At 37.7% G+C, this 21,887-nt stretch overlaps 1 protein-coding gene across 1 annotated transcript in view; it reads left to right on the plus strand.

The window, feature by feature from the left end:
• The window catches only part of LRBA (LPS responsive beige-like anchor protein), a 399,190-nt gene that overhangs the window by 364,665 nt on the left and 12,638 nt on the right, over positions 1-21,887 (plus strand). Inside the window, 1 exon segment of the mRNA XM_032687089.1 lies at positions 3,289-3,456. Within this exon segment, the coding sequence (XP_032542980.1) occupies positions 3,289-3,456 (168 nt within the window).

Here is a 21,887-nt window from a genome sequence, read left to right on the forward strand (position 1 = left end):
GATTTATACGAACAGAGAAGTAATTCTTTTATGTCAAAGGATGTATTTTTCCTTACACCTATGGGAGGAACTTGTATGATTTTGGTAGCTTTGTCCTGTATCAATCTAAACTACGAATATCTCTTTATTTCCTCTGTGAGTACACAGATTTAGCAGGCACGTTGTTACTGCTGTAGCTAATGAGTGTATAAACCAGAATACCGTTGTCAGAAGAGATTTGTGTCTTCTGTGTGTCTCCTATCTGTCAATATAGCAACTCTAGCTCTAGCTTAAATCAGTGAATCCAGATGTAGTTTATTTTGCTTTGAATTAAATGGGAATATAGTAGTGAAATATTTTGAAATTGGCAGAACAGCAAGGGAAAAGATGATGTGATCAGTAATGCATAATGGCAAGTGATCACAAGTGCTGAATTCAAATACATTTTAGCACTTACACAAAAAAGGAACCATTTTCCCATTAGATTTTGGGTTTGTTTGTTTGTTTTTAAAAGGAAATACTTCTAACATAAATCATGGGTTCTCAGCACAACTAGTATAGCAGAAGCATAATAAAACATTCCTCCAGCAGTGGGAATGATTTCTAGACAGTGTTTTAGCTTCAGTAGTGCTGACTTGAGTCTTATTTTTCTTTTAATTATTTGTAGCACAGCTGTCAAATAAAACATTAACTAGAAAAATTGTTCTGTCAGAAAGGGATATCTGAGTGCATACGGTAGAGTTTGATATTACTGTACAGACAGGACAACTCATTTTAAAGGAAACAAAAAAGTTGAGGAACTCCTATGAAATTATTAATTTTATTTTTTTTTTACCAGTATTAAAGAGCAAGGTCTTATTTCTTATTTTGATGAAATTGGCCAAAACTTAAGCTGCACAATAGTAAAGTAAAACTAACAAGGCAGTGCAACTGCAGGAACAACTGTCACGCAAATAGCCTTGAAAAATGTTTGTTTTCTAGAACAGAACCTATAAACATAGAAATAATTGAAAGGGAGATCTCTATAATTCGTTGATGTTTATAACATAAACTTCTGTTCTAAAGAGTATAAATCGGCTCAGGTAGTTGAATATCTACGGCAATACAACTGAAAATATATCACGTAATTATTCTCAAATCTAAACCATGCAATTGACAACTTGGATTTTCAGGGAGAAGCATACACTTGGTAAGATGCTTTTGTATATTGCCAAAATGTAGTCTGTGTTTCACTGCTTGTAGCTGTAAAGTTCAGAAACTTCTTCTGACTAAATCTGTTGACTGGCCAACGTCTGAGACAAGTGACTCTGCCACAGGAATTAAAGCCCTGGTGAGCAGAGGTGGCTGCTGTGGGATGTATTACAGACTTGCAGATATGAGTGAAAGGCTTGATCCCCAAGTTACTCACCCTTCCGCTGCAAGGTAGATATGCACAATAAGTGTGCATCCAGGGCTTTGCCACGTCTGGTTAGAAAAGGCTCATGTGATGGTGCTTCATCTCACATTTTCTCTTGGACGATTATAGCAGCTTAATAATTTTCACCGGTGTTTTATTTTTGATTCTGATGTACAGGCTTCCTTTAAATTCCATCTTGTTATTCTACTTTTTCTCTTGGGTTGTGTTGGTTTTTTTCTGGTTTTCTCCACTTTAATGCAATTACCTGTTTGATCTTCTGTTATGAGTCAGGCTGTTAACATTATTTTTGTTCTTTCCTCAGAACACTCCCTTAAGTCTTTTGTTCCCATTAAGTTTTATTTATTGGCTGGATACAAATACAGTGCTTTTGTACTGCATAAAAAGAGAGCTATGAAGTATTCACTAGTAGCCATAATAAATGATTGACTAATCGTTTTTAATTCATACACCAAAATGCTTTATTAAGATGTACTTAATTTGAGTCCCCACACTGATTTGTGTTACTTGTTATTTTTAAACACTCTTCAGAACATTTTATTTTATTTCATTTTTATTTTTATTTATTTTATTCAGAAATGCAGTAGTCTGCATTTCCTGTGTGGTTTTTGGCCTGTGTTGTTATTCCTTCCAAAGCCATCATTCTTTTTCCCTTCTGTTCTTCCTCATTCTTTATTCAGCCCAAAGCACAAATGGATGCATGGTCACTTGGGCTTGAGAAACCTGAGGTCACACATTAGAGGCATAACACATCACACTTCCTTGTGTCATTCATTGGGTGCAGAATTTGGCCTGGCCCCTGTTACCTGGATGGGCCAAGCAGGCGCATTAGAAATGTGTGTGCGTATCCTCTGTCCTGTCTTTTCAAGATCCGCAGTTGCTGGGCTTCAGCAAATCCAGTGAGATGGATTTTAGTGCTTAAATTCTCATTCCATAGGATCATGTATGCTGCTGGCAGATCCAGAAACCAGCAGGACCCATGACATGTTTGCTGTGTGGGAGCCGGCCTCCGGCTGGGTGGTGTCGCAGAGCTTTGCCGCGGGCGACCTCACACGTGTTCCCTCTCCCACATGCAAATCCACTATGCATGAGCATCCAAATTTACATTTTTCTAAAATGTTGTCCTGTTTGGTTAAGGTTAAAAGGTAATAATCATATTCATGTTTGCACATACTCATGAATGGCACATTTTTAACTGCCTGGGCTTTCTTTTTAACGTTTATGACTCTTGTCACTGGTACAAATGTTTGTCCTTTATGCAGTTGGTAAGAGAGATTTTTCCAAGTCTGTCTTCTGAGCTCTTTTAAACATTACAGAAATTCTTAAAAGGGAAGGATGCTGATTGAAATAATTGGCAAGTGTTAAAATGGTGATGGAAAAACCTGGATACAGGAGTAATTTTTCAACTTAATCTCCTTTTCTTTGTTTAAGGAGATGCTCGAATGCTGTCTTTTCTAGGTAGCTCCCACGCTACCAATTCCCTCTGGGTCCCGAGTGTTCTATAATTCTTATTCCATTCCCCACATTGCCATCAGATTTGCATTCTTACTGGTACTTTTATCAGTAAACTTACCTTAAAGTTGTCTTGAAAGAGAATCCCATCTTATTTCCTGTCTGTAAGCATACAGATTATAAAAAAAGCATCTGGCACATTTGGCCTTTGAATAAAGTATAATACTTGTAGACTGCAAGTATTTTTTGTATGGACTGTGTGGACTACTGCACTTTTCAATAACTTTCCACCAAATAAATAAAGAAAAAATAGTACTGCCCACTACAGTTCTTCTTTGAACCTTTTTTTGATAACACAAATATTTCTAAAATACATTATAATGTATTTTATTTGCCTTAGAATAAAATAGTAGTTTTAAAGGGATCAATTTTATGTGTTTCAGGTAAACTGATACAAGTAGTGTTTGGACACTGGGATGTTGTAACCTGTCTTGCTCGTTCTGAGTCCTATATTGGAGGAAATTGTTACATCCTCTCAGGGTCACGTGATGCAACATTGCTGCTCTGGTACTGGAATGGCAAAACCAACATCATTGGTGATAATCCAAGAGGTAAGAAAAAGCAAGAAAACCTGTTTTATAAGGATGTTGTCTCAAAATGGCTTGAGTGAACACTTTGCAGGACAAAATTTTTAAGTAACAATGGTGTCAAAGTACAGTGCTTCTTTTTTTTGTAGTTGTGATCAGCTCTAGTTAAAAGAATTGGGGGTAAACAGTGTTTGCCGTGCAGCGTAAGTAGAACTATTTTTTACAGTTATAGGATACTGAACATTACAAATACATTTCTTCTTGTCACCCATTCAATTGGGAAGGAGTGGCTCCGAGAGTGAGAGAAGGGAACTAATTTTTTATATTTCTTGTTCAATCTGAGTAAATATTTTTTCTCACAACAATGCAATTTCATTAAGTATCTACATTTGAGTTGTTTAGAACAAAAAAGACTGTACATCAGTCCAGTGTATGCAGCTGTAATCTTATGCCTGTAAGTTCTACAGTGGTTTTATCTGCTGTTTAAAATCAACCTCGGCTATCAATAGAGTTATGTGGACAGTGAATTTTAACTTGGAGTAATGTCATTCTAATAAGATGTGTAACAGCCTGAGCTGGACACTTAGGTGAAAGAAGGGGGACACATGGGGCATATTAAAAAAGCAAGCTTAAAACTTTTTTAGTTTAACGCTTTGGTAGGGTGTTAGATGCCTAATCCTTGCTCTTACGTAGCAGGCACTTTAACTGGTTCCAGTGCAAGCAACAGGGCTCAAAACAGGGCTCATACTGTATAACCACACTAATAAGTCAGCTGCAGCAACCTAAATCAGTTTTAACCCCTCCCCACCCAAACTCACCTTGCACTTGCCAAATAATTTGATCTCTCACAGGAGTGAGAGGCTTTCAAGACAGCTTGTGAGAGCTTACATGCATTAATATAGGGGCACATCATAGCCAAACAGAGGTCATGTTCAGCCAAAAATAAAATGCCCTGAATAGAAGGGGTGAGAAACAGTATATTATGCCTTAAAAAGAGTGTTTGTTAGATTTTCTGCCATTTACTTAAGGTCTTCTCTGACCTTGTTTAAATACTAGTGAAAACATACCTGCTGTATGCAGAGAACAAAATGGACATCTGGAAAACAAGAAGTGGTAGTAGATCTGTCATATATTGCAGTTACAGCTGGCATACAATTTCATATAATTTAAACAGGATCTGACATCTTCCAAATTAATTGATTTGGTAAAGTTATGTGTTCCATATTCAATCTGCTACTCAGCTGGAGTTACTTGAATTTGAAACACAGAGGTGGTTTGACTGAAATTGCATCCTTTGAACTACTTTGAAGAAGCACAACTAATTAATATCAGAATGAATATCTGAATTTAACTTACAAATTATTTCATGTTGACTGGGAAAACTATTCAAAAATTGAATAAGATACAGCTCAGTTCATGCAGTTGCAGAATCTTAAGGCAGAGGATGTGAGCAAACTATCCCTATTATCCTCCTAAGCAGCCCTGTTCAAGAGATGGGAGTTTTTCTGGGAAGTAGATAGTAGAATTTTCTGAGCATCTTTACATAAATGTGGCTTTGGTCGAGGGACAAAATCTCTGTGAATCCTTCATTTTGCAATCTCTCAATTTAAAGAAAATGCAAACTCTGCACTATTTTTGCAGTGCTTGTAAACTTGGAAACTCCAAAGAGTCAGTGCAGGGAAATTAAGAGCTTGACAGTCAAGCTGTTCTTCCCTGAAGAACAAAACTGCCCTTTTGAGGAGAAAATCCTGAATATTGCACTGGTGTGAAGCAATGAACAGTTGTCTCCTTATTGTGTTGTCAAGGCCTGTGAGTGCAGCCTATCTTTGCAGGTTCCTAGGCCTGCCCTGAGAAGTTGGACTTGTTGCACAATTCCCAGGCTTACCTGCTGTCTGAACAAGACCTTGAGGTTATGGGCTCCTTTATGACCTTAACAGATCATGTGCTGAAATTTTGTACCTAGTATCTGACTCAAATTGGTAGATTTTGTTAAAATCTATTGATAATTTGAATGCAAATTTCTAACAAAATTTTGCAGTTTTCAAAGTTAATACTAGGCTGTTATAACTGCTGTTTAAAATCAAACAGTAGCTACCTGGTAAGTCTCTTTGTTTGCAATTCTACTAAACTGGTACTTTTAGGGACTTGAAATGGCTCCTGTGTTTACTAGTTGCCATTATGTAGGGTTTTTTTGTGATATAGTGTGCTGGAAGTCTTTGTTATGAGTTGGAGTCTCATGGCACTATACATAGGCCTAGACATGGGTATAGTAAAAGACAGTTTCTGCTTCAAAGAGATGGTAATCTGGGGTGTTTAATTTTTACCAGAAATCGCTGTCTGTAGGCTTCTATGTTCAGTCAAAATTTCTTTGAAAAGACAAATAAAAAGAGCCGTTTCTGCTTAGTTCTGATTTTGTTAGAAATGGAAGGCACCGGCACACTTGTTGGGTTTTGAGCCCTGTTACTGGCAACTGTAACTTCTATCCATTTGTGGGGTGTTAGATATCTAACTGATCTAATGTGTTTCTGTATTTGAAGCTTAATGATTTTTTACCTCTAAATACAGTTTATTTGTGCTTTCAATGAAAACTACTCATTAGAATTTTAGATACTCTCACAGTTGATACTTGTTTTCTATTTTTTCTCTGTTTAATTATCTCTAATTTCCATCTTAAAATGACTTTACAGCATCCAATGGCACTCTGCCAAATCATGATGCCAGAGCAATTTTAACAGAAATAATTTAGAACTGGAGTGTGTATTTCCTCTTTTCACAGTACCTGTTACCTCTGATATACATCAGTCAACAGGCTAGTATGATCCATCTACCCTAAGTACTGTACCATTAGGCACCCATTAGTCCATCAGATACATTTTATTTAGGTTCATTTATCTGGTTTCCTTACTTTAGAAACCACTGAATTCTGGATTTCTGGCTGAGTATATTCATGTTTTGGAATGACACTTAACTCAAGCTGACAAGCCAGGTGGGCTATGGCACTTTGATAAATAAGTGTTTCATTTGATATTATTTATCAAGGACAATTTTCTGGCTAACTGGGCTGTATGGAAAAATTCCTTACATTTTTGATTTAACAGAAGAAATATGTTATTGAAATATTAATTATTTACATTCTTTAATTTTTAACTTTGAGACTGATTTCTTAAATTACACCTATGCAGTGTCACTGTCTATTTAGCTTCTCCTTGATAACTCTAGAATGCATTGATCAACGTAAAACAAATCTGACAAATTTAAATCTCAAAGATATGAAATTTCTGCGTGGGACACATCTGCTGGAAACTATTTTTATTCTTCACAAAACAGCTTGATTACATTTAGGTTAAGTCATTTTTTCCTTCTCAAATTAAAACCTGAAATTCAAAAAATATTTCATCATGCTCTTTGATCAAATGTATAGAGTTTTTTTTCTTTCTAAATTAATTGGTTTTGAAAATGTAAAAGCGTGGCAATACTTCACTTTGGAGCACAGGCTTTTTCTGATGCAGAAATGTTTCTGTGGACAATTTCTGACCAAGCCTTGGAATAATTCAGAACAGAGCAGGAGATCTGAAGTGGTTCTATCCTTTAGAATAGCCCTGAGCCGTTTTACATTCACATTAATTAGCATAATTTACTGTGGAGATGTAAAATCACTTTGCATAGCGTAAGGGGCTTTTCTTTTTCTCTCCTTGGCATGTGGCTTGCTTTGGGGAGATGGAGGAGGTAGGAGGGAGAGGATGTAACCCTCCCCTTGGTACTCCTTGAAGCCCATGTGTGATCTGTGTCACGAAGTTGGTTTTTGCATATTTAGAGGCTCTAAGGTAGCACTTGGGGATGTGACATTATGCATCAGGACGTGTGTGGTAGAGTGTGTAGGGGTTCCTGGGAGAGGGCTATGTTTTTTGCTTCCCCGGCATAATGTGGTGGAGATGGAGGGGAGGCGAGAAGTGTGGGGTGAGAGGAGGAACTGTGTGATGGCTGGAGAAAAGAGATGAGAGGATTCATTTGCATACAAATGGTGTGCATCACTTTCAGATCCCACTTTCGCTTTGAAGATCAAGTGGCAACTCCTAGTGTTTGGACACTTCCTAGGTTGAGGGATTGCATTTTCCTTTGTAATCACAAAACCATAGGAAGCAGGGCGGGCATGAGCTTTAGTCACCTGATCTATTATCTTTTCCCAAAGAAAGCTTAACTATGCCAAAACCATTCTCCACTGATGTTTGTCCAATCTTCTCTTAAAAACTTCAGCAAATACATTTTGGAGCCTTAGAAGCCCTGTCCTTAGCAGACTTTTTCCAGCCTAGTATCCAGTTTTCTTTTTGCAGCAGTTGCATTCTGTCATCTTTTATCTGCTTTTTGTTTGTGTAGAGAACAGATTATTTCCTTCTTGCAACAATCTCCGGTTATTTGGATTGCTATGACCTGCAATTCTTTGCCTCCAACTTTAATAACTCAGTTCTTTGTCTTTTGCTGTAAGTTGTGTTTTTCCAGACATCAGATTTTTTTTGGTGTTCCTTTCTTCAGTTGACTGTCTTCCTCGAAGTAGACCCAGGAATGCAGTTGAAGGCTTTCCAGTAATAAGTAGAAAACAACCTGTTTTACAGACCATGTTTGTTTCGAAACAGCACGACAGTGTCAATAGTTTGAAGCGTATGAGCTAGTATGAATTTCAGTGCTCTCTGAAGAACCACCATCTACTCACTTGTTTCTCCTTCTCTTTGTAGTTTAGCTGTGGAATCTTGTCTTTAAACTTTCTGAATTGTATTCTTTTTAGACTGTTTCTCCAATTTGTCAAACTTATTTGGAATCTTCCAGCAGACTTGCAGCAAGTCATGTTTGCAAATATACTTGGCAATCTTATTCTATCAGATTGGTCATTAAAGAAAATATTAGCTAGTATACAGTTCATGAATGCCCATCAATACATTTACCATTTTGACAATGAATAACTTTCTGAATATAGCTTTCCAATGTATAATAGCATCTCCTGAATGTCTGCTTCCTTATTTTCTTTGAGAAGTTGCTTATGTGGAACAGTGCTAGCGTTCTTAGTAAAGTAAAAATATATGATGTCTTCCTGAACACGTCTTGTTACTTTGCCATTGCAAGAAAAAAATCACTTTGACATGATTTGTTCAGAACATAGAATCATCATAGAATCATAGAATCAGCCGAGTTAGAAGGGACCTCTGAGATCATCAAGTCCAACCCTTGATCCACTACCATTGTGGTTACTAGACCATGGCACTAAGTGCCACATCCAGTCTCATCTTAAAAACCTCCAGGGATGGAGAATCCACCACTTCCCCGGGCAGCCCATTCCACTGCCTGATTACCCTCTCTGTAAAGAATTTCTTCCTAATATCTAACCTAAACCTTCCCTGGAAGAACTTAAGACCGTGCTCTCTTGCCCTGCTGCTGGTTACCTGGGAGAAGAGACCAACCCCCACCTGGCTACAACCTCCTTTCAGGGAGTTGCAGAGAGTGACAAGGTCTCCCCTGAGCCTCCTCTTCTCCAGGCTGAACAACCTGAGCTCCTTCAGCGTCTCCTCATAGGACTTGTGCTCGAGTCCCTTCACCAGCCTCGTTGCCCTTCCCTGGACCTACTCCAGCACCTCAATATCCTTCCTGAACTGAGAGGCCCAGAACTGGACACAGTACTCCAGGTGTGGCCTCACCAGCACTGAGTACAGGGGCAGAATCACTTCCCTGGTCCTGCTGGCCACACTGTTCCTGATCCAGGCCAGGATGCCATTGGCCTTCTTGGCCACCTGGGCACACTGCTGGCTCATGTTCAGCTTCCTGTCAATCCAAACTCCCAGGTCCCTTTCTGCTTGGCTGCTCTCCAGACACTGTGCCCAGCCTGTAGCGCTGCCGGGGGTTGTTGTGGCCAAAGTGCAGGACCCAGTACTTGGCCTTGTTGACCTGATTTCGTTGGAATCAGCCCAACTCTCCTTCCTGTCCAGGTCTCTCTGCAGAGCCCTCCTGCCTTCCAGCTGATTGACACTCTCCCCAGCTTGGTGTCATCTGCAAATTTGCTTGTGGTGGACTCAATCCCCTCATCTAAATCATCAGTAAAGATATTAAACAGAACTGGGCCCAGCACTGATCCCTGGGGGACACCACTAGTGACTGGATCACAACTGGATGCAGCACCGTTCACCAGCACTCTCTGGGCCCAGCCCTCCAGCCAGTTCCTAACCCAGCACAGAGTGCCCCTGTCTAAGCCATTGGCTGCCAGCTTTTTCAGGAGGATGCTGTGGGAGATGGTGTCAAAGGCCTTGCTGAAGTCCAGGTAGACACATCCACAGCCTTCCCCTCATCCACCAGGCGGGTCACCTGATCATAAAAGGAGGTCAGGTTGGTCAGACAGGACCTACCCTTCCTAAAGCTGTGCTGGCTGGGTCCGATCCCTTGTCCATCCTGTAGGTACTGTGTGATTGCACTTCGGATGATCTGCTCCATAACCTTGCCAGGCACTGAGGTCAGGCTGACGGGCCTGTAGTTTCCCAGGTCCTCCTTCTGGCCCTTTTAATGGATGGGTGTGACATTCACCAACTTCCAGTCATCTGGAACCTCCCCAGTGAGCCAAGACTGTTGGTAGATGATGGAGAGAGGCTTGGTGAGCTCTTCTGCCAGCTCCCTCATCACCCTTGGGTGGATCCCATCTGGTCCCATAGACTTATGGGGATCCAAGTGGCTCAGCAGGTCACTAACTGTTTCCTCCTGGATTACAGGGGGGTGTTCAGCTTCTTATCTCTTTCTACAAGCTCCAAAAGCCAGCTGTCCTCAGGACAACCTGTGTTACTGTTGAAAACTGAGGTAAAGAAGGTGTTAAATACCTCAGCCTTTTCCTCATCTTTGATAACTGTGTTCCCACCCATGTCCAATAAAGAATGGAGGATTTCTTTGTCCCTCCTGTTGCTATTGATGTATCTGTAGAAGAATTTTTTGTTATCCTTTACAAAAGTGGTAAGATTGAGCTCAAATTGGGCCTTTGCCTCTCTGATTTTCTTTCTACAAGACCTAGCTATATTCCCAAATTCTTCCTGAGTAGCCAGCCCTTTTTTCCAGAATCAGTGAGCTGTCTTTTTTACCCTAATTTCCTTCAAAATCTCCCTGTTCGGCCAGACCGGTCATCTTCCCCACCAGCTTGCCTTTCAGCACACTGAGACAGCCTGCTCCTGTGCTTCCTTCTTGAAGCATGTCCATCCCTCCTGGACCCCTTTGTTTTCAAGAGTTGTTTCCCAGGGTACACTCTGAACTAGTCTTCTGAATAAGCTGAAATCTGCCCTCTGGAAGTCCAGCACAGAGGTTTTATTGATGGCCCTCCTTGCATCCCTGACATTGACAACTCTATTATTTCATGGTCACTGTGCCCCAGATGGCCTCCAACCACCACATCTCCCACCAGCCCATCTCTGTTTGAGAACAGAAGGTCTAGCGGGGCCTCACCCCTGGTAGGCTCATTTACCAGCTGGAGCAGGAAATTATCCTCTCTACACTCTAGGAATCTCCTAGACTGCCTCTTCTCTGCTGAATTTCCAGCAGTCATCCGGCAGGTTAAAGTCACCCACAAGAACAAGGGTTGGTGATTTTGAGACATCTACCAGCAGCTTGTAGAATAATTCATCGCCCTCATCATCCTGGTTGGGTGGTCTGTAACAGACTCCCACCAGGATGTCAGCCTTGTTGGCCTTCCCCCTGATTTTGATCCACAGACACTCAACCTTATTGTTACTGACTTCAAGGTCCACAGAGTCAAGAGACTCTCTAAGATATAGAGCCACCCCTCCACCTCTCCTACCTTGCCTGTCCCTTCTGAAGAGCTTGTAGCCACTCCAGTCATGTGAGTCATCCCACCACATTTCCGTGATGGCGACTACATCACAGCTTTTCTGTTGCATGATGGCTTCCAGCTCCTCTTGTTTGTTACCCATGCTGTGTTCATTGGTGTACATGCATTTCAGCTGGGCTGCTGATTTCTCCCTTAATTCGGTCTTTCCACTCTTAGGCTCATCTCTGGAGAGCCTGGTTTCAATCCCTTCCCCCTTCAAACCTAGTTTAAAGCCCTCCTGATCAGCCCCGACAACTTATGGGCTAGAGTCCTTTTTCCCTTCCTAGATAGATGAAGCCCATCTGATTTGAAGAGACTAGGTACCATGGAATTTGCCCCATGGTCAAAAAACCCAAATTTTCGCCGGTGGCACCAATCCTTTAGCCACCTATTGATACAATGGATTTTCCTACTCCTCTCCTCATTCATCCCTGCTACTGCAGGAACTGAGGCGAACACCACCTGTGCTCCTGTCCCATTAACTAATCAACCCAGTGCCTTGAAATCGTTTTAAATTGCCCTGGTACTTCTTCCATTAACGTCATCGCTGCCAGCCTGGACTACCAACAGTGGATAATAATCTGAGGGCTGAATGAGCTCAGGGAGTCTCCTACTAACATCCCTCACCTGGGCCCCGGGAAGGCAGCAGACCTCCCTGTGGGATGGGTCCAGTCAACATACAGGGCCCTCAGTTCCCCTCAGAGGGGAGTCACCGACTACAACTACCCTTCCTTTTTTCTTTGTAGCTGTGGTTGTGATCCATCAAAAAGCCCATTTGCCCTCTCCTGTTCGCCATGCTCTGGGTCGCTGGTGCTCCCAGCAGTTGTTAAAATCCCTTGTGGATGGGCTGGGTTCCACCCTCTGGTCAGCTGATTGACCTCCCAGGAGACCTCCAGCAGACCTGGTGCAGCTCCAACAGCCCTTTAAATCCAAATCAGCTGTTACTCATCTCCTTGTTTTCTTCTAGGAAATTGTGTGTGTGTATATAAAAATATGAATGTTCTGCCAGTAGTTTTTTCTGTTTGTTGGGGTTAAACAGACTTAAAAATCTCTAATTTTTCCTCTTTTTCTTTCTTGCTTAAGAAACAGGAAGACTTTTTTTAGTCTTGCAGAACCTCACCCAATATCCACAAAACAATAGTTTCAACTCTGGAATTATGTAGCTTCATTTTCCCATTACCTTCAGAGCACTATTATCAGGCCAATTGAATTCCAAACATTTTTGTCATTTAGATATTCTTTGATTGAGACAACAGTGTTCATTGCTGGTTTCACATGTGTTTGCTGTCTGACTCCTGTTGACCTTCCTTTTCAAGACTTTTACTGCAGTACTTTTAAATGCGTGGCATCATCTATTGGTATTGCTTGCTCTTAATAACAGACCAACTTCTCATGAAAACTTGGCATATTTTTGTTTATAGAATGACTGTTATTTCTGATGTCCCTGTAAGTTGCATCTTACCAATGTGTGGCTCTCCTGCTTTTGTCTCTGCTTGCTCGTACCTTGTTGTTTACACTGTTTCAGAAAAACCTCATTTATTTCGATCTTTCTGCCTGACTTTCCCATGTTACAGTCACTGGAGAACTTTGAGTTGTACCAGCTTGTGTCTTCTTGTCTGTCCTATCCCTGTGCTGCTCTGAAGCAGTTTTCACTTGTATCCTTATTACCTCTTCCTTTGTTTTTCTCTAGACTTAACCTCCCATGAGATCTTACAGAACGATGTTCTGTGTGTATTGAAACCTGTCTTCCCAAAGTACTTCAAAAAATTATCTTCTTGTCCTTGATCTCTCCCTTATAAAGCATATTGAAAATTCTCATATCTTCCCATTCATATAAATTCTTTTCACCATGTTTTTTTTTTTCTGTTTTGCTACATTGGTTATAATCATATCTCGAAGGTCATCTCTAGCTGTTGTTGAAATATGAAAAATTGTCACCAGATTACTTGCTACACACACACTTGTTGGATTCCTTTACCAACAAATGCCCTTCTAGTTGCAATATCCCATTTTCTCCAGTCTTCCTTAATGATCCCTCACCTACACAGTTTGGGGAGAGGCCAATTGTATTAGCAAATGTAAATCTGTGTCTTCAGGGTTTTTGGCATTTCACTGTAGTTATTTTGTTGGGAGGTACTTTCTTGGAGGAGAGGTTTACACTAGTGAATTTAGTTGTCTTAATGTTGTTTATGCTTATAAAATGGTTTGTGCTTAAATAATGGTATGTATTTCCATCGTGTAGTGAAAGATAAAGTGCTTTTCTGCAATTCTTGCTCTTCATTCATAGGAAATGAAGAGATGATTCTGTTGCTTTCAAAATATTTATGGATGTGTTCATAATTATTTTTTACTTTTCCTATTTTGAAAAACAAAAATATTTTTAATTTAGAAATTTGATTTGCCCAAGGAAATTAAGTCTTGACTGATAAAAGTATTCAGTGCTAGGGAAATGTAGAGTCTGTGTGTAACTGTATCACTACTGATAATACTAATGGGATCTCTTCTGAGTTATTGCATTGATCTTCCACACATATGTGAATAAAACAAATTATATTACCTCTTTTATGTTAGCCCATAAAACTAGAAAATGTTACTCTCTGTATGTATCACATTTGCATCACGAGGATTAAGGGGGTGCTTTCGTTGCATAGCTTTGTATTCTGTACAGGGTACTATATTCAGGTATTCTGAAGTGTGTTAGATAAATGGTTTTAGTAGTGTAGCTGTGTAGCAGGACACATGTGAATGCAAGCCTGTGATTTCATACTTAAAAAAACCCCAACAATTACTGTATTTAACTGAGATTCGAGAGGATTCATTGAACACTTGTGCTATTGATAAAATGTAGATGTAAATTTTAAAAATGCATAATCTTTTCAATTTCAAAATATGAAATCTCCCAAAAGACTCAAAATTTATACACCAGTTGTCTTGCAGAAGAAGTCTTGCTACTACCCAAGCTACTTTTAAAAGAAACTGGTTTTTGTTTGATTTTTTTTTTTTTTTTACAGCTAGAATTCCTAAATAAATGTTGAATATCTGCAAGACTTTTTATCAATTGACATTAACATTAAAGCTATAGTTTGAGACTAGAGAAACCATTAGTTTTAATTGTATTAGTAATCATAGCAAAAGATAACATATCTATATTTCATCAACTGCTACACACGTTTTTCAGTTTGAAAATTCAAACTTTTTATGAGTGAGTGCTTCATAATTAATTGTTAGAGGAGATAATACCTGATGAACATCTTTGTGTTGCTTGATTGAAGAATAATGTCATGGGTAATAATTTCTTTGTGCTCAGACCCACTAATCCTGTAAACTTGAATTCTATGAACATTTGCATATGTGCTTGCCTCTGTATGCAGTGTACAGTCACTGATTTCAAGCAGGTCATATGTCTGCTGTTAACTTAGCAGCAAAAAAACCCTCTTTGCCTTCTTCCCTCGTCCTCGTCTTGAATCAACCTACATCTTGATTCCCAACTTTCTGGACTTCTATTTTCAGTTTCAAAACCAATGATAATAGATAAGATAAGGTTCCACATTTCTAAAGAATGTTTATGGCATAAAAATGTATTCAGAATTCTAATGATTATTTAAAAAAAAAAAATTGAAGTAATTTGCCTAACAGCTTCTTTTCTTAAAAAAATTAATTGGGAAGTAATTGTAAAAAGTTTACCTGTTAACATTCCATTTTTCATTTATCATGCTAAGTGTCCATAAATCAGTAATCATGTTAGTTAGTAATGGAAATTATGCTGTTACTGTTATTTTCTATCAAATGGTGGTCTACCAGAATAGCTAAAAATTTGCAGAGCCTCAAAATACTAAAATATATTTGGAGTCACTGCAGCTATGAAGATGACAGTTGCTGTTCACTGGAGTCAGCCTGGTAAGAAAGAAGTGTTGCTTTATGATAGTCCAGCACTGAGAGTTTAAGAACAGTCTGCACATGCTCCTTTGGGTGCTGAATAACACTTTTGTTTTTTACCCTGATCACATTATATTATTGTGTGAGCCCTTCTTCTTCTTCTTCTTCTTCAAAAAAAAAGACCAGTAAATAATTCAATGTTGTTTTAATATTGTTTAACTGCAGACGTAACAGATATTCTTTGTTTCTCAAAAATGGCTGGACAGTAGCAAGATTATATATCTAAAGCAAGAGTCCTTCAGCACCATCTGCTGGCATCCAGTTGAAGATGATTTTGGTTTCCTAAGCACTACCTAGGAAAATATTAAAAATTAATATCTATCCACATATTTGGAAATATCTACCCACATATTTGGTGCAAAAAAAAAAAGAAAGGATTTAATCTTCAGTATAATTTTTATCCTTTTTATTAAAATTGTAATGAGAAAATACAATGTGAATTTAAGTTCAACGTATGAACTGAAACAGAAATAGGTCAGGAGTGTTTTGTTAAGTGGAACTGTAAAAAGAAATGGGAATACTTTTTTCTTTTTACCGGAGCTTTATTAAGCACACTGTTAAATTTTTCTATTTGTGTTGTAAGTCAAATTCAGTAAAATTTATATCATAGAGAAGATCCACAAGGCTTAGAAAATATCTGTAACATGTTTTTGAAGAGGAGTAGCAACCACTAAATATTCTTTTACCTAACATTTATTGCATTATTCGATGTTCAGTCATGAAAGTTTAGTGGACAGAGACCCTGATGCTGTAACTGGTCTTACAGTTTCCTGTATTTTCATGGGACACCATTGTAGCCACTGCAGGAAGTACTGGGGCAATCTGCACGAGTCTAGAACAGAGCCTTAAATTCTACAGCTACAAAAGGTCACTGTCATTTCTTCTTTAAGCTGTAACACATTGATACCTCAAAGAGTTTGAGGCCTCATTCCTCCAAGTACTCTATAAATCACAAATAAATTACGATTCTAGCCTCCACATATTCAAACTGAAAAAAGATGAGGTATAACAGGTGGATTAATTCTGGGATATATGGAAATCTGCAGTGATGCCACATAAGCAATATAATTTTTTATTTGTATAATGCCAAGGAAGTCATGTCATAGATACCTTTGAGGACAAGGTCTTCATTGAAAAGAGTTCGCAATAGCCTTCACTGATGGTTTGTGGGAGCAGTTAAATAGTCACAGTGACTTGATCCTGATGAGCATGTAAGTTTATGTGCCATAAATACTTGGTTTGGCTAAAAGTAGGTCCTACAATGTTAAGTGCAGCATCTGTGTCATCCATGCTTTCAACTGGCTGAGAGAGATTGTGTTTCAGGATTTGTCAATCAGAGTAAGTAACTGCAAGTAGCATTTGTGGAGCAAGTTTTGAGGCACAGTCCAGATGCAAGTGAAGGAAGTGTGTTTTGAGACTGGAAACAGAGAAGGAGTTCGGATTCTGCTTTGTTGGCAGTGTCGAGCTTCAGGTGTTACTAAAACTAGATGTATGAAATTCCCCAGAAGGATAAGGATATTTAGTGCTTCATGATGTAATGCAGACCTTTGAGTTCCAGGAAAAAACAATGCTATATTTACAACCTGTAACTAATGGTTGATGTGGTAAAAGGAATTATATTCATATGGTAAATGAACACAGCCTTCATGTGAACCATATGAATAGTTGTGGGATGCTTTACTAATACATCACATTTATTTACCTTATTTGGTTGCTGAGAAAAATAACTATTCAGTTCAAAGCCTGTACCATGTAAGACAGAACAGAGTAATCTAGAATATATAATAATTTAAAATCTAGAAGAAAATTACCAATGTAAATGTTGTAAAATTTATTTGGTCAATAACATAATCCTAACTTGAGGAAGAAATTACTTTTAAGTGTTTCTGGATCTAAATTCTATTAACGCTAGCATCACAGAGGTAAGCATTAATCTGCTTAGTGCAAGAATGCTATATGTGATTAGAATTATGGCCTTCTTTGTTGAAAAATATCTGGTTTAAGAGAGTTACTTGTAAAAAGACAGCTAATTTATGTATGCTCTGAGCTTGTTGTATGCGATCAGTACTCCCAGTTACATTGAAAAGTAATGGTGGTAAGCATCTATCTAATACAATATAATGCTGGTGCATTGGTTTGAAACTAACTTTGCAGAAACAATCAAATAGCTAAAGCATGGACTTTAAGTTATTTTAATGTAGTGTTTTAATAGGGGGGGAAATAATCAAAAACTGCCAACTTGAATGGAATTCTCATATGAAACCTCTCATCTCAGATTTTTTCTACCCGAGTTATGAAATAAAATACATGGTTCAGCTAGAGGTAAGATGACTTAGCTAGAAACAATTCCTCAGTAGCTGCTATTTCTGACTGAAATAATTGCTTGATGAGTTTTTTCCTTTTATCTTTATTTTTTGTCTTTTTTTTCCTTGAACTCACTAGGTAATGGTAACTATAAACCAAAAGAGAGAAATATGAAGAAAATAGATTTATTTTTTTTAGCATAAACAAAAGAAGCCCTTTCACAAACCTGTTTTAGAACATTGTCAGACGAAAATGACAGTGTTCTAAAACTTCAAAGCTGACATTGAAGTAAAGGTTTATGAAGTTGGGATGGTGCAAATATTAAATTATTAGTGTACACTGACCCTGAATATTCACCTGCAGATACTTTCTGGGGGCTTCAAAAAGCTGGTGTTCAGTGGGAGGAGTCCTGCTGAATGACTTCCAGGACTTGCAGCAGATGAATCCCCAGTAAGAGTGAAATCATTCCAGAAAGCTTTGCATTGCACATGGTGTAGGAATTAAGAGACTGGGGATTATTGACTTTTGAAATCTGAATTGTAATATGCAATTCATGAAGGCCTGTTACATCTTTTTCTTTATTGTGTTTATTTTTGGAACATAGTGAACCTCTTTTCGTGACACAACCTGTGTGTAAAATCTTTTATTAGTACTGAATAAATGTGAGTCACTTGTTGCACAGTGTGACTGTGGGAAGTACATTAACCCTCTCTGTGTTACATTTGCTGAAGCAAACTCTGCAGGATAAATCCAGTATATTTGAACCTTACTGAACAAACATATCAGCACTGTAGCATTTCCTGTGTTTTACATGTTTTGATTTTGCTTCGGGATGGAATGATACATTTTTCAAAGATATTCCTTTTTCAGAAAATATATAGTTGAAGTATTTTTTGTGAAACCAAAACTTGCATCTAGGCATAAGGTTGTACTTCTTGGGGTAAAATAAGTCTGAACAGATGGGGAGTAGTTTGAAGGAATTAAGAGGAAATGCTGATGGAGTGTCATGTGAAGAACCAGACAACAATGAAGTTCCTATATAATATGAAAATATTACATTGTTACATAAAAATGCATATTTACAAAGGAAAGCTTATTCAAACTGAAGTTTTAAGAATATTTCAGTAATATGGTATGGTATCACTTGAGTAAGATCTCAGTCCCTCAGATAACTTTCTGTGCCAGTGAAGTGGGGTTCTAACCAGTTGGTTGTTATTTAAATGTTCACTGTTTGCGATCTGTAAATAATATTAATACACAGACTTTATATAATATTAAACAGTTATCACTTTGATGTAATTAAACTCTGAAATTTGCTATATAATCCATATAGAAGCCTAGTAGCAAATTGGTTTTCTTGATTTACTTACATTTTGCTGAAAACACTTTTGTCCAAATGCCCTATATTCTATAGGTACATTTGTACTTCTGAGGTTTATTTCAAAGCTTTTATTGTTTTCCTCAATTTTTATCATTGGAAGCAACTACAAAATTGGGAAAATTTAAAAATTAATTTTAGAAGACTTCTCATACATGTGTAATTTGTTTTGTTTGATGCAGCATTCTGAGAAAATAATCAGTTACTTTTGCAAGAAGAAGGTAAAAAGATAGATTAACTAATGCTTCATTTACTTTGGATTTTATATTGATGTAAAATCACATAATTAATTTACCTTTTAAAATGTCCCACAGCCTCTGCAATCAGAGAACAGTAATTTAGAAATGGCTGTTTGGCTGTCTTTGACTTTTCATAATTAACTGTCTTCTCAGTATAAAACGTAAAAAGGAGCATAGCCAAATATTTTATATTTTAATGTGTTGCATAATATTATCTCACTCACAAACAGTAGGAAGAGTATCTTGTATTTAACTGTGAGGTAAGTTTATCAGTCAGTCTTAGTTTGATTTCTTTCTAGGGAGATATCTTTTTTTCAAATGAGTTCTTGCATTTGTCTCAGCTCTTACAGCTTAGTGCTGAAAATAAAGAAAGCGGACATTTTAGGAATTTACAGATGGATTTTACGTGTCATGATCCTGCTTTGTATTGTAGCATCACCGAAGCTGGAAAAGAATAGCAGAGAGAGACCCAGCAATACAAACCAATTTCTTGTTATCCAGTAAGGCGTATCTTCTTCTGGATGTCATTAAAATAGAAAAAAGTTTTGACTTTGCTGTAATCCCACTGTTCCTTTCTAAACGTAGTTTCCAAACGCCTAACATTTTTTCACTGATATATCACTGTAGGCTGACATGATATCATGTGCTCTTCTTTTATCTTTTGAAGCTTGAATTTCATGATTTAAAATGTACTTTAGTCACTTAAGTAAGGGTGATATTTTATGTTATTTTCTGTGGGAAAACAGCTTTGCAGAAATTATTTATTGGAATGCAGGAGAGTTCTTTTGAAATAATCTGAGTGGTTGCTTCAAAGGTAAAATACTCTGCCCATTACTGGAAAACAACTTTACATACATCTCCTGTGACTTAAATAAATCATTGACAATGTTTGTTGCAATGTGAATGTGGCATTAAGAATCTTACAGCATTCAACTTCAAGTAGCAGCCCAGTGATGGTATAGACTAAGGATATTATTATATCCTGTGCTGAGAAAAGAACATCTGTAAAACTATTGTGTCTTGGTTATTAGTGCTAGGATTTGAACTATCTTTAATTTCATTTGACTTGTTCATCTTCCTTAAGGATCTCCATAAAGATTCACTGAGTATTCTTTTCAGTTCTTAGTTAGGGTTTGCATCAGTGGTCGTAAACCTGCTTAGTGGACAAAGACTCCTTTCCCTTTGAAGTCACTTCCCCAGCTTTTCAAAAGGTCTGCAAGTCGGTTCCCCGAAAACAATTTAGAAAAGTTTGAAGTGGTGCCCCTTAAACCAGCAACAAAATAAAATTTTCTCTTTGCATTATTGAAAACCATGACAATCTTCTGAAGCAATAACAGTTTAAAAGCTTTTAAAGAAATCTGTTCTGCTCTATGACCAGCTTTTAAGTTGACCCCATTATTTGGAAAATCAGAGGCTTGGAAACCCCTAAATACTTGACATTCTTATCAAAGGAGTCAGCCTGACTTTTCACAAGACTCCTCTTTTACAGTATCTATTCAGGTCCTAAGTTCTTCAAAGTTACTATTCAGATTTCTTCCTTTTTGTTTGTTTGTTTTAATTAAAGTGTTTCTTTAATACAAATATAATTCAGTAAACAATTGATACAATTTATGAAACACTGATCCTGCCACCTGTAGATTTATACTCTCTTATGTTTGAAGTCAAGTCCAAATTCTGAAAAGACTGTGAGAGTTACTTAGGTAATTTTAATTTCTGTGAACTGTGATAAATATATATACTCAGTTTCTACTTCTTGTTTTAAGAATCTTATCTCCTACATTTTAAGTGTGTAGTTACTGGCAGCTTCACATAGGTAAAACTTATAATTATGTGGTTGCTGTAAGCAATAAGTTTACTTTGAGGATTTTGTTTATCTGTCCTTCCTAATAATTCATTCAGACATTGCTTCTCAGAAGTCCTTCTAGCTCCAACATCTTACATTCATTACCTCCACTGCAGCGTTGTATATTTAAAACTTCTCTGACTTCAAACGTTTCATTAATGTGTGGTGTATAATTAGATTAATTCCTTGCTGGTCTGTGTGAGTATGTGTTAATGTAATTTCTGAAAGCAAAATAAAGCAATAAACCCAGAATTCTAAAATTTTGCTAACATAGGCAGCTCATTTAAAAGAAAACAAACTAACAAGACCTTTAAATGCACAAAGCTGCTTCCTTGTATGGCTTGAGGACAACAGGGAGAAAGAATTGAATCAGCAACATTAAATTGTTACTGAATAGGAAGATTGTTATGGTTACTGTTACCTTTCCCCCTAAAACTGCAAATCTGTGGCTTGGCTACGTAGTGTTCATTTATGAATCTTCCAAGGTGCCTGCCCCACGTTTGGGTGAGGAAAGTTCAATAGAGCAAGTTTGCTCTAAAAGGTTTGTGATTGTTCGTAGGATCAGCCACCTGAGAAGTACCTAAAGGTCATTAAGTCTACCCTTATGCTTCTAATTTGTTGGGAGTTTTTCCTTTGCTCGTGAACTGTCTGCCATACTTCCTGGGTTTGAGTGTACTTTTTCAAACATTATACAAAACAAAAGCAATAGCTTTTAATGATAATTTATTAAGAGATTAGGAACAATCCAGCAAGTTGCTCCAAAGTGTTTTCAGATTTAAAATGGTGATAACTTACATGCCTGTGCATGTATATATATGCACACATACATATTTAGTGTCTATGTCTATATCTAAGAAGAAATAGATTTATTTACTTTTCAAAATTTTATATTGTGGATATAAATTATAGATT

Source organism: Chiroxiphia lanceolata, chromosome 4 (assembly GCF_009829145.1).
Source record: "Chiroxiphia lanceolata isolate bChiLan1 chromosome 4, bChiLan1.pri, whole genome shotgun sequence".
In the NCBI taxonomy this organism is placed as follows: domain Eukaryota; kingdom Metazoa; phylum Chordata; class Aves; order Passeriformes; family Pipridae; genus Chiroxiphia; species Chiroxiphia lanceolata.